The sequence below is a fragment of the Bactrocera neohumeralis genome, chromosome 3 (assembly GCF_024586455.1).
Source record: "Bactrocera neohumeralis isolate Rockhampton chromosome 3, APGP_CSIRO_Bneo_wtdbg2-racon-allhic-juicebox.fasta_v2, whole genome shotgun sequence".
Taxonomy (NCBI): domain Eukaryota; kingdom Metazoa; phylum Arthropoda; class Insecta; order Diptera; family Tephritidae; genus Bactrocera; species Bactrocera neohumeralis.
Genome location: NC_065920.1, coordinates 67760106 through 67772062, shown reverse-complemented (window position 1 = coordinate 67772062; position 11957 = coordinate 67760106). Strand labels below are relative to the sequence as shown.

The window sequence follows — 11957 nt, the reverse complement described above, 5'->3', positions numbered from 1 at the left end:
AAAAATGTAAACAAATTTACAAGTAATTTTTTAACCTACAGACACAGAAAAATTGGTTTAGAAAAAAATTCCAGTTTTTGCAAAAATATAAAAATTGTAAAAAATATTAAAAAATTTTTTAAACCAGCCAAAAAATATAAATAAATTTTATCATAAAAATCACAAAAACGTTTAATTGTATACAAATCAACGTATTATCAAAAAAACAAAAAAAAAACGAAAATCCCTGTCAGATATAATAACCATTTTATAACTCAAACTCAAATTTTGTTTCAATATGAGTGGTTTTTATCAGAAGGTTTTCTCTTCGCCTGCAAACTTATGAAAAGTGATGTTACGTTATTTTGCATTTAAAGTGACGAAATATTATTTTTAACCAGCCCAAATATTGAAATTTTTTTTCGAAAATATAAGAAACGTAATATAAATTATAAATAGGTTAGTTTAACCATTTATTGCTTTTGTTTCTTTCACTACCAATAAACAAAAATTACTCATAGAATAATAATCCCCGGCCAAAAGTCATTACAGCTTATTTTGATTTTCGAAAATTAATTACCTGGCAATTTATAGCTTGAATTGCTGTCTATAAACGCTTTGCGACTATAAAATAACTGTAAAATACTTGTATTTCTAATGCAATGCATTTGAATACTAGAAATCAGTTTCTAGTTATAGCGCAGTTCCGTCTGCGGCTTTAGGAACTAGGTATAACTTGAGTTCGCAGAAAAGTAATATACATATTTAATAACAAAATATAATTTATTTACAAAAAGTGAATAAATATATATTAAAATTAAGATATGTAGTTTCGTTAATTTGTATATGGATTTGTGAATTCATATTCGCCTTCATTTCGCGCACCTATTTCAATGCTTTAGATCGAGCTATACCATAAATGGCAAGCGCAAACTTTTTCGCTTAAAACCGGCATATGTATACAGTTTCTCTTTTTCTTCAGTAAGTCGGTATACCGTTACCTGTTAAACCGATAAAATTCAAGAATAAACAGAATTTATTTTTTTTTAATTACACCAAATTTGAGAAGTGGCGTGTCGAACAAACAAATTGCTTAAATATAATACTTAAACCTGCCATAAGTTCTGTTACAAGCTTAGGCCGTCATAAAAATGATACTATGATATTTATTGTACCACAGTTAATTCTATTTAATAACGTATATATTAGATGAGCGATGTAAAAAATTTTGTTTGTTATGGCCACCTGTCGCTTTCACACAAGCGCTCAAACAGTTCGGCCTTCAATCAATAGCACGCATAGTTTTTATGGGTATTAACGACGCTGCTCGAACCAGTGATTTTTTAAAACTCTCCAAATTTCTTTGGCTGTATAGTGACCTTGTTGAACCCTTGTATAACAATTTGGAAGCTTTTGCGCAGATTTTGTAATTTTGCTTCTTTAACAGTGACATTTTTTTCATCTGTTAAGAGAAGCCTCTCAAGTTGTTGACCGCGCCACTGAAGCATCCGCTTAAATCTATTGGGCCTAAATTGCTTCAAGCGCGTTGTCAGAAGTTTTCCGCGCTGTATGCAATGTAAATTTTGCAACAATATTTCTAGCAAGACTCATTAGATTAGTATAATCAATGAAATTCCTTTTTACAAAAATATCAAAAGAAATATTTCCATCTCTTATGCATGCTATTTTTTTCATATACAATTCCATTAACTTCGCACATGTTGACTTTAATCCTCCAATTAAATATCTAAATTTGTTACACTCAAATTAGTGACTGTAACTTAGCAAGATACACGACCATATTATTTTACCTATTACCATTAAATATAAAATTACAAAGTTCGCACAGCAACACGAAGTTCATGACAAAAATAGCATGATAGACAACAGCAATTTTTAGCATTATGCTCGCTGTTGTCCTGTAATTACGCGCGTGGAGCATAAAAATAAATGCGTTCAAACGAGTAAAGCTTCCATCAGTGTTCGCTGTTAATGAGGGCAATTGTGCTCAATGCGGTGGCAGTATGTTGCTGCTGAGCTAATAATGTGGTGGTACTTGAGTAAATGCGAGGCGTTGGCAAGTACGTAAATAATTATAATCATTTGTGATTGCAGTGGGATGCAGTGGGACTTTTTTTATATCGAGATATTTTTGTGTATATGTTGCTGGAAAATGCCGACAGTTAGAGCTAGTCATGCCCATTCGAATATTGACTAGTTTGTAGAACATTTCGGATGAAGACATAAGTAAATTATTTTTCATTTTATATCAGCGCCTTTCAATCATATGTATATCATGAGCCGCTCAATCATATGCCATGTATATGATTAATCTGCTGATTGCTGATGGATTCTTTTGTTAGAATTATCCATCATTATTCCATCTGTTTTCCATTGCTATTGCTGTTTCCTTACACTCAGTGGCGATGAAAAATTGGCTCCGGAAATAATTGATTTGAATAAAAAATGCAAATTATTAACATATTTTATAATTTTATTAGATATTTTCAAATAGAAAGTAAAAAATATTTGTTATACATACATACAATGTTTAAAAACTATTTAATTTGAAAAATTAAAAAAAAATTGTGCCTTGGGAGTTTTCGAAAAATTATTTGGTTGAATGGTTATACATAGATAGATAGTTAATAATGAGGTATTGCACTGCGACCTAGGGTCTATTGTGCCCTCTCCTATATCACATATGGTCACCAAAGTCCAACAGCCTAAATAGTTCCAGGAGCCTGCTGGGCTCAACTAAGGTGCTGTGATCCCTGTCCACATAGATGGAACCTAGGGCCTTAAGTCTGCATCTGCAGGACAATCCAGAATCAGGTGTACTGCAGCTTCCTGTTCCATATCACAGAACCGGCAGATTGCGCAAGAGGCTATGGTCATATTGGACAAGTGCTTCCTGAGCCTGCACTGCCCTATGTAGAGCGCGACTAGGAGGCGGAATTTTTCACGAGGGAGGTTGATTATATCCTTAAACCTTGAGAGGTTGTACCCTCCTAGGAGCAGCTTGCCGTGGCGTATTCCTGCTGCCTGTTGCCAGTGCTGTTCCTCCCCGCTCTCTCCTCCGTGCGTAGCAGCTCCTTAAGAGTGTGGGACCCCACTGCGATGCATGATTCTGGTCCCGTCATCTTGAAAGCTGTCGTAGAGCAGATTTAGACCAGTGGTAGGACCATTGTACTCAAAAAAATTATTTAGTTTATGAAAAATTATTTTAAAAAATATTTAATGTTTATTATTAAATTAAAAAATATATTTCTTTAAAAAAATATAATTAAAATCTGAAAAAAAAATTACTTTAGTCTTGTCTAATTTTATTTAACAAAATACTTAATACATTAAACTTACAAAAATGTAGTGAAAATTAAAAAAAAAAATTTGAAGAAAAAAATTAAAAAACAAAATTAAAAAAATAATAATTTTATTAAAAATTATTAATTAAAACAAAATGTTTTAATACTTAGACTTTACTCATATTTTTAGCTAAATTTATTTTCCAAAAAAAAAAATAAATAAAAAAAAATTAAAAAAAAAATGATGAAAAAGTATTAAAAATTACGTATAACAATTTTTATTAAATATTGAAAATTATATTTAATCATTTTTAAATTTTTTTATTTAAAGAAAATAAATTTCAAAAACTTAACCAGAAAAAGTATTTAAAATTTTACATTGCTCTTGGATAAATTTATTTAACAAAAAAGAAAATAAAATAAACTTAAAATATTTAATTTAATAAATATTAAAAAATATATTTAATAATTTTTAAAATTATTGAAAATTCTATTTAATAATTTTTAATTTTCTTCTCAAATTTCGAGAAATTAAAAAACCTTTGTTTAAATTTGTATACTGTTTTATAAAAACTAATGTCAAAATAAATTGTTATTAATAAAAAAAAATTACAAAATATTTTACTATTTTTTTATCAAAACTTTGAATTAAAAAAAATTAAAAATTGTATTTGAAATCTTTAACAAAAAAAAGTATTTGCTATAATACCTTAGTCCTACCTATATTTATTAACAAAATATTTAACTCAAACAAAATTCTAATGTAAATTCTTATACGGTTTTCTAAAACACAATATTTAAAAAAAATATTTATATAAATATTTTTTATTTAAATAAAAATTAGTTTAATCTATATTTTTTAACAAAATATTTGATACAGATTTTCAAGAAACAATTTTTAGAAAATAATTTAATTGAAAATTAATAATGTACCTTAGTATTAGCCAAATTTCTTAACAAAATATTTAATATCTATTTTTTTAATATTAGAAATTAAATTTGAGAAAAAAAAACTTTAAAGAAATTTTTAATTTTTTTTAAGAAATATTTTGTTTAAAAAAATTAAAAAAAGAAATTGAGTAAATTTTTATATAGTTTTTCAATACACTAATGAAATTAATCAAATCATTAGAAAGTCATTTAATTCAAAATTTTGTTTATTATTTTATTTAAACTTAGCCTTAAACAAATTTCTTAACAAAATATTTATAAAAAAACAAAAAAATGTTACTTCTTGTATTCCTTGGCAACTAGTTACAAGATCACTTATTTGAGAAACAGTTCATTGCACGCAGCTCAATTTCTTTGCTTCGGTCTACGTTATGCTTGGACAAATACAATTTACCAACACAATACAACGGTTTAAATAACGTTGTCGCATGCTCCACAGGCGGCGTAGACTTTGTCTCCGTTGCCAGCGGTGTTGCGACGACAGGATGCTTCATTTCTTTTCCTTCCATTTTGAGCTATTTTTAGCGCCCTCAAATGTATGTATGTATGTATGTATTGATTGAATAAATGGAAATAAATAAATACAGAAATATAAATGAAATACATACAATACAAAGTACATGCAACTACACATGTAAATATATATATTTATGATATTAATACTCATGAACTTACCTTCGTGTTGTATGTATTTGTGTTTGTTTGTGTGTATGTATTGTTGCTTATAAGTGTGTATTGCTGCTTGTAAGTACCACGCGCAAGGCGGGTGGCCGGTGGCAAATGTAGGTAGCAAATGCCATGCTGACGCTGCTTGCTCATCTAAATAAATAAATGTATTAAGCGCATTTATTGTATAATATACTCGTTTGTATGCATATGTATGTATGTATACATATGGTGAGAGTTGTCACTAGTCAAAAATTACGAGCGCATGGAAGTGACAGCTGCAGTTTTTGTCATATTCCATGCTGTGATTTACGTCGTCGCATTTATGCAAACTCATTTACATATATACATATATATAATCTACTATATAATATTTATTATCGAATTTGCATTGCATCATTGCATAGTTGGGTGACTTGATGTAAATATGTTTTTTTTTATAAGAATAAGTTGTGATTTGTTATAGTTTGCTTTCTACGTCGTTTGAATGATTTGTTGGTGTGGGGGTGTTCACAAAAGTTCTCGGAACAGCAGGTTAGGAGAACGTAGTGTTGTTTCGGAGAAAAATTCATGCTATATTTTGATATTTTTGAAGATCTTTTGTCAAAGGAAAAAGTTTTTCTTACAAGAACTTGATTGTGATAGTTCAATTTGTATGGAAGTTCCGATCAAAACGATAATTTTAGAGATTTTGCGTTGTCTTAGAAAATAATAAAAAATGGTTGATACACTGTCTAGACTCTAGAGGATCACTTAAAAAAGCGGAAAACTGTGAACTGAGAAATAATCATTAAAATAGTTGCGATTTGAATGAAATTTTATTATATACAATTTCTAACCTCCAAAAGTCAAATAATGAAACTTGATAGAGCACGGTTTTCAAGCATCAAATTTTTGTAGAAAATTCCGAACATTCAAAAAAATCGTAATGAAACCGTTTTATATCAGAAATTAATAAGCAAAAAAAGTTATGTAGTCGGAACTCAAAGTATTGATATTATCCTTCTTCAGATTTCATAAGATTCCTATGTAGAAAGAACTACAAAGACAGTGAATGAAGAAGCTATTCACATTTACATATGTTGTTGTTGTAGCGAATATCTAGAGCCTGTTCGGTGGAAAGTGCAAAATTAACTTTCATTGACGTCAATTAGCGGTAGATTCAGGAAATGAGCAGCTTTGACGGGGTCGAACCATAGGGAAATGGATTTGTGCGGTCTATTCTGGATAAGTATGAGTTTTATCTACTACAACAATCCGAACAAAGTTGGGCAAAAGTCACACTGGTTTCACATGGTAACTGTAACTATTTAAGTAAAAGCTTAGTGTACCCTGTTCAGTATAGAATTAACCCTACTTTTTATATCTTCCTTTATCTTCCCTATAATTAATAAAGTCAAAAATATTTTTTTTTTTATTTTTAGATATTTTTCTTATAAAACATACGCAATTATTTCCTGGAAACAAATTATTTTAATCTTCACATGCGTCACTTCTCTCAACCGCCTTCGCGCAAATTTTGATGGCATGATATATTATCACCCTTGAACCTTTTGCCATGCTCACCTTATAATCAGCGTATGCGCTTTAATGACGCATCGCCTTATAAAAATATCCTGCAAGTATCAAAGCAAAACACCCACATTGGAACATAATTAGAGGGCATTATCCCAAAGCTCAGTATGTGCGTTACCTTAGCTCAAAAATATAATTAAATATATGTACATATTCATAAGGCGTAAGCGTCATAAGCTTTGCCCTTCAAGAGTATAGACAAACATACATATACGATTATTTTTATGAATTTGATTTCAGAGCCATGTATTTATGTAGGTGGGTGATTTATTACAGTGAACAAACCTAAATTGCAGCAAGTTTTTTTTATAAAATATCAGCTTTGCAAAGGTCAAACATAAAGATTTCTTGATTAGTTCTTACACTAGTTATATATTGGCTCTTATACTAGTTATATATCACCTAAAATACAAAGCAACGTATTAAAATGTTTTGTGGTTATCTTGGAAGTAAAAATAAAGTTATTTTTTCAGCTTTCGATCATAAATATTTGATTCATGATACCGTTTTTATTCTGGAATATATTTTGAGATTATCTGAAAGTTATTTTGAGGCGCTTTTTAAAACGTTAAGAAACTGAAACTTTCGATTAACACGTAAACCTGTTTTATGTGAGAATATGTCCGACTAATAAAGATAGCCTTTACAGCTCTCATGCATATTTTCTTAATGTTATCCCCTTAACTAATTTTGAGGTTATCACTTGAGCTATAAGAAACCGATCTGTTCGATCATCGGACACATTCCTTTGCAACTCTCTCCATAAACGAGCGGGGCCTCTCTTTAAGTCGTTAAGATTATAACGCATATTTCTTTTGTAACGAATTTCCAAAAGTTTTCAGGTTATGGACCCATTAAAATTCATACCATGCTTAAACACCTTAAAAAGGGGTACGGCTTTCTTTCTATAGCACTTACAAAAACAACTCACTACGTTTTATGTTATGGTGCCGAATTAAGCTTAAGGGATTAGGTCAGTTTAGAGCTCTTCTTTTTTTTTTTTGAGATCTCATCCGATGCTGTTTTCTTCTTTTCATTGAGGTTGTTTTTTTACGTGGCGGGTCCCAAACTCAACGGACAACGTTGGGGAGGAAATATTTCGCCTTCTGACTTCAGGTCGCTTTCAAACGGATGGTTTTTGGCTTCAAAAGTCAAAAGATGAGCTAAAATGATGAGAATTGATTTTATATTGCCAAATGTAAAGAATCCCCGTACAGGATCTGTACTTAAGACAATGGGGTCACTCACGGCCTCTTCTTAGAGCTGTAGCAGACCCAGATTTAAGTAGTTAAAATGCTTATGGAAGTAAGTTATTAAATCTTGTATTAAAATCATGCTTAAGTCTACTAGTTCGAGAGTAGTCCTGCAAAACATGAGCAAATAAAAATTGCTTTACTACAATTACTGTGCGGCTCAGATTACCCACTCCAACAACACACTACCATAAACACCAGCTACTGTATACAAAAATATACCGAAAATTTCCATGCTCCACGCTGTTTTGCTTATTTTGGTGAACAATTCACCGAACAATAGGGACAATCAAAGCTTACACACAAGCCACACAAGCCTGCCTCCCTGACAGCAAAAAGGACGTCAATGTGCGCCGAAAAAGCCTGCTGGCCTGGCACCAAGCGTCACCCACGATAAAGGCAAATCCGGAGGAAAAAAGCGCAACACAAGCACTGAAATCTACATAAAACGACGAACGGAAGCAAAAGCGAAAAAAGGACAACCAAGTTTATAGCAACAAGAACAACAAAAAACGAGAACATAATGCGCCTATCCGCAAATAACCACTAGTACGTGTAAATGGTTCGCGTGTGACTATGTGTGTTTGTTGTTGCTGGAGTGTTGTGGCGATTCATTATACCCTGTACGGGGTATAACAAGTTTGCCACGAACTTTGTCCCACAGTTTTTGAGATATCGTTCTGAAATTTTGCAGGGGTTCTGAGAAGTTCCTAATTTGTTGGAATCGTCGATATCGCATCATTATAACATATAGCTGTCATACAAACTGACCGTTCAAACTCAAGTCCTTGTATGGAAAAGTTTTTAATTCGAAAAGATATGTTCTTGAAAATGAGTACACATTATTGTACCAGATAATGCTATAAACTCCAAAGAAATTATTCAGATCGTACCATTATAGCATATAGCTGCCATATAAACTGATTGGTAAAATCAAGTTCTTGTATAGAAAACTTTTTTGTTTGACAAGATATCAGCACAAAATTTGGCACAGACTAATCTTCAAGTCAAAGCTACAAACTCCTTACAAATGGTTCAGATCAGATCACTATAGCATATAGCTGCCATATAAACTGATTGATTAAAATCAAGTTCTTGTATAGAAAACTTTTTTGTTTGACAAGATATCTACACGAAATTTGACACAGACTAATCTTCAAGTCAAAGCTACAAACTCCCTACAAATGGTTCAGATCGGATCACTATAGCAATAGCTGCCATACAAACTGATCTAAAAAAAATCCAGTGACAGAGGTTTTCAATACCATTTTAAGCTATAAGAAATGCAACTATGAAGGGTATTATACTAGCTTCGTTGCAGCCGAAGTTAGTGTTCTTTCTTGTTTTTGTCTTTGCTTGTGTGCCACTGCTGCAAGTGTGTCATCACAGTGATGACGTCAATGGGAGTACGCTTCCAAACGAATGGCTGCTCCCGTTTAGTGACATACATACACCCATACACACTTGTACGAATTTCTTTATGAGTGTATTTTCGTCACACCGAGTGGCGCCTGTGGCGGCGACGTCAGCAGCAGATTACATTTTACCACTTCGGTTTGCCTTAATTTTGTATGAGTTACCTGTGGCTGATTGTAATCGTTGGCAGCGCTGCTTGAATTCTTTTTTTGTAGTTGCTGTAGTTGTATTTGTTGTTGTTGTTAACAAATCCTTAATACACAGCAGCGTGGGTTGGCTTTGTGTGCCAGTGGCGCGCTTATGGCACACCAGCTACTATGGTTATATATTTGTGTGTGTGTGTAAGAACCAACACCAGCGCATATTTCCACACAGCTAGGCTGTTAACTGTTGTTTAAATGTATATGTAGCACTTCCTTGCTGCATTGGCATGTGCTTCAGCCACAGTCTGGCTATTATCCTCGTCACAGTCCTCATCGAAAGTGCTTGCGCTGCAGTAGTGTACACGGCAAGCTCCTCGTGTGTTCGCTAGCTGGTCCGCCGCACTCATTCGTCTACCGTTTTGTTAACGCTTTTAGTGCCGTGCAATTTGTTTGCGATTTTCATTTGCAATCCATTCAACAAGCAGCATATTTATTGTTGTGCTTTAGTTGTGTTCAATGTCAAGTGGCGCGTTGCAAATCAAGCATAAGCCAACGGTACACATGGAGTGAGCTGTGCGCGTTGCAAAAAAAATGAAATAAAATAAAGAAAAGTGAAGCAAAAACTCTCGTTAGCCTCAAGTGGTTGCGTGCATGCGTGCATGCGTGGGCGCGTGTTAGTCGTTGTTCTTGTTGTTGCGGTCGTTGTCACGTTCGTGTAGTTCCTGTTGCACGGCTGATTGCATCGACAATTTTCCGTCACCTATTGTTGCTGTGGTCAACAGCGAACGCTCGGCGTGTGTGCTGTCAGGCATTGCGCTCATTCCTGTTTTCCGCTAACCGCACACATAGGCATACACAAACACTTGTACCACACACAACAAAACATTTGTGAGCGCTAGTAAATTTATTGAAATTATTTACTTTGCTGAGTATTATTAAATGCGGCATTAAAAGTTTTTATTAAGCGCATATTTCATATTCAATTGCCTAATTATCACGCGCGCATGTGTGTATGTGTGTGTGCGCATAGTTTCTTCATTTGACTGTTTTATGTCGTCGTCTACGGTGTTGTAAATAACCGTGAAAAGACACTTGTGGCGGGACGAAATATTGCGCACAATAAAAGTGCCATTAAAACGGCTTACATTGTTGTTGCGGAAGCGGGAGTGTCGCACTCGGAATTTGGTAGCGGCGCACTCACACACACATACAGTAAAAATGCAGTGGCTGCTGTTGAAGAACATTGAGAAGACGTTGGCCTATGTGAAACGCATGAAAGGTGAGCGACGCACACAGTTTTTGTAATTTATTGGAATTTTTTGCTGTGCTAGACATGGAAATCTGACATTATTTGTGGGCATATTTAACGAATATTTAAGGAAAGATGCTAGTCTGTGTTGTTGTTGACATTTATGCTGTTTTAATGTGCATTATGCAGCTTATTTGTAGTTTATAGGATAGTTTACAGACTTGAAAGTGACAATAAGTTAATTTGGTTAATAAAAATTTAGTATGCTTAGCTCTGTTAGGTATTTTGATTTTCTCACATTTACGTTTGTGTAGATAATTCTGTTTTTTGATATTTTTTCTTTTCAAGTTCTAATTTTCTTTTATTAACAGCTCTTTTTGAGAATTAAAAATTTTTTCCAGAAAAAAATTTGAAAAATAATTCTCGAAAATGTTAATCACTTTTGAGAATTATTTTTCAAACTCGAATTTAATAATTTTTTTAGTTTTTTTTTAAATAATTCGTTTTTGAGAAAAGCTTCGTGTTTGATTCTTTCTTCAAATTCGAATTTGATAATTTTTGAAATAATTTGTTTTTGAGAATTATTTTTCAAATTCAAATTTAATAATTTTTTATGATTTTTTTGTAAATAATTTGTTTTTGTTTTTTTGCGATTTTTTTTTTCAATTTTGAATTTGATAATTTTTTTTTAAATAATTTGTTTTTGAGAATTAGATGGTTTTTTTCTTGATGAATGCCAAACGGTTTTTGATAACTATTTTCTAAATTCGAACTTAATAATTTCCTGATCTTTTTTTTGACATTTTGTTTTTGAGAAAAATCTTTGTTTTTTTATTTTTTAATGGGAATTTAATAATTTTTCGAGATTTTTCCAAATAATTTGTTTTTGAGAAAGATTTGTTTTTTGACAATTTTTTCCGACTCATTTTTTATAATTTGGTGTTTGAGAAAACTTTGGAGAATTATTTTTCAAATTTGAATTTAATACTCTTTTGGAGACTTGAAAGCGACAGCAAGTTGATTTTGATTCCTGAAAATTCAAAAGTGTTCCAAATATTGTTATTTTCTAATATTTTTTAAAATATTTTTTCATAATTGTTGCTTTTTGGAAAATATTTTTTTTTGAATTCGAATTTACATATTTTTAATTTCAGAAATGTTTTTTTTTTTAATTTATAATATTTTTTGGAGTCTATACATGTATATTTCATATATATTACGAATTACATACATACATATATATTTTTTTCAAATTCAAATTTAATAAATATTAATTTTTTTTTGGATATTGTAAGCGACAATAATAAATTTTGACCTATAAAGTTTGAGAGGAATTCGATGTATTGCTATGTTCCAAAATAGTTTTTTTTGGTTGCTTCAGAAATATAATTTTTTTTATTCAAGTAAAAAATTTTGTTTT

General features: G+C 31.7%; 1 protein-coding gene across 2 annotated transcripts in view; it reads left to right on the top strand.

Annotated features, from left to right (window-relative positions):
• Positions 1-11957, top strand: part of LOC126753096 (serine/threonine-protein kinase meng-po) — a 50295-nt gene that overhangs the window by 2196 nt on the left and 36142 nt on the right. Inside the window, exon 1 of one of the 2 annotated variants that reach the window (XM_050464245.1) lies at positions 9610-10567. The exons of the other annotated variant lie outside the window; for it this stretch is intronic. Within the exon in view, the coding sequence (XP_050320202.1) occupies positions 10507-10567 (61 nt within the window). The 5' untranslated portion in view covers positions 9610-10506. Of the gene's footprint in view, positions 1-9609; positions 10568-11957 lie in introns of those variants that run through there. 2 annotated transcript variants of the gene reach the window in all.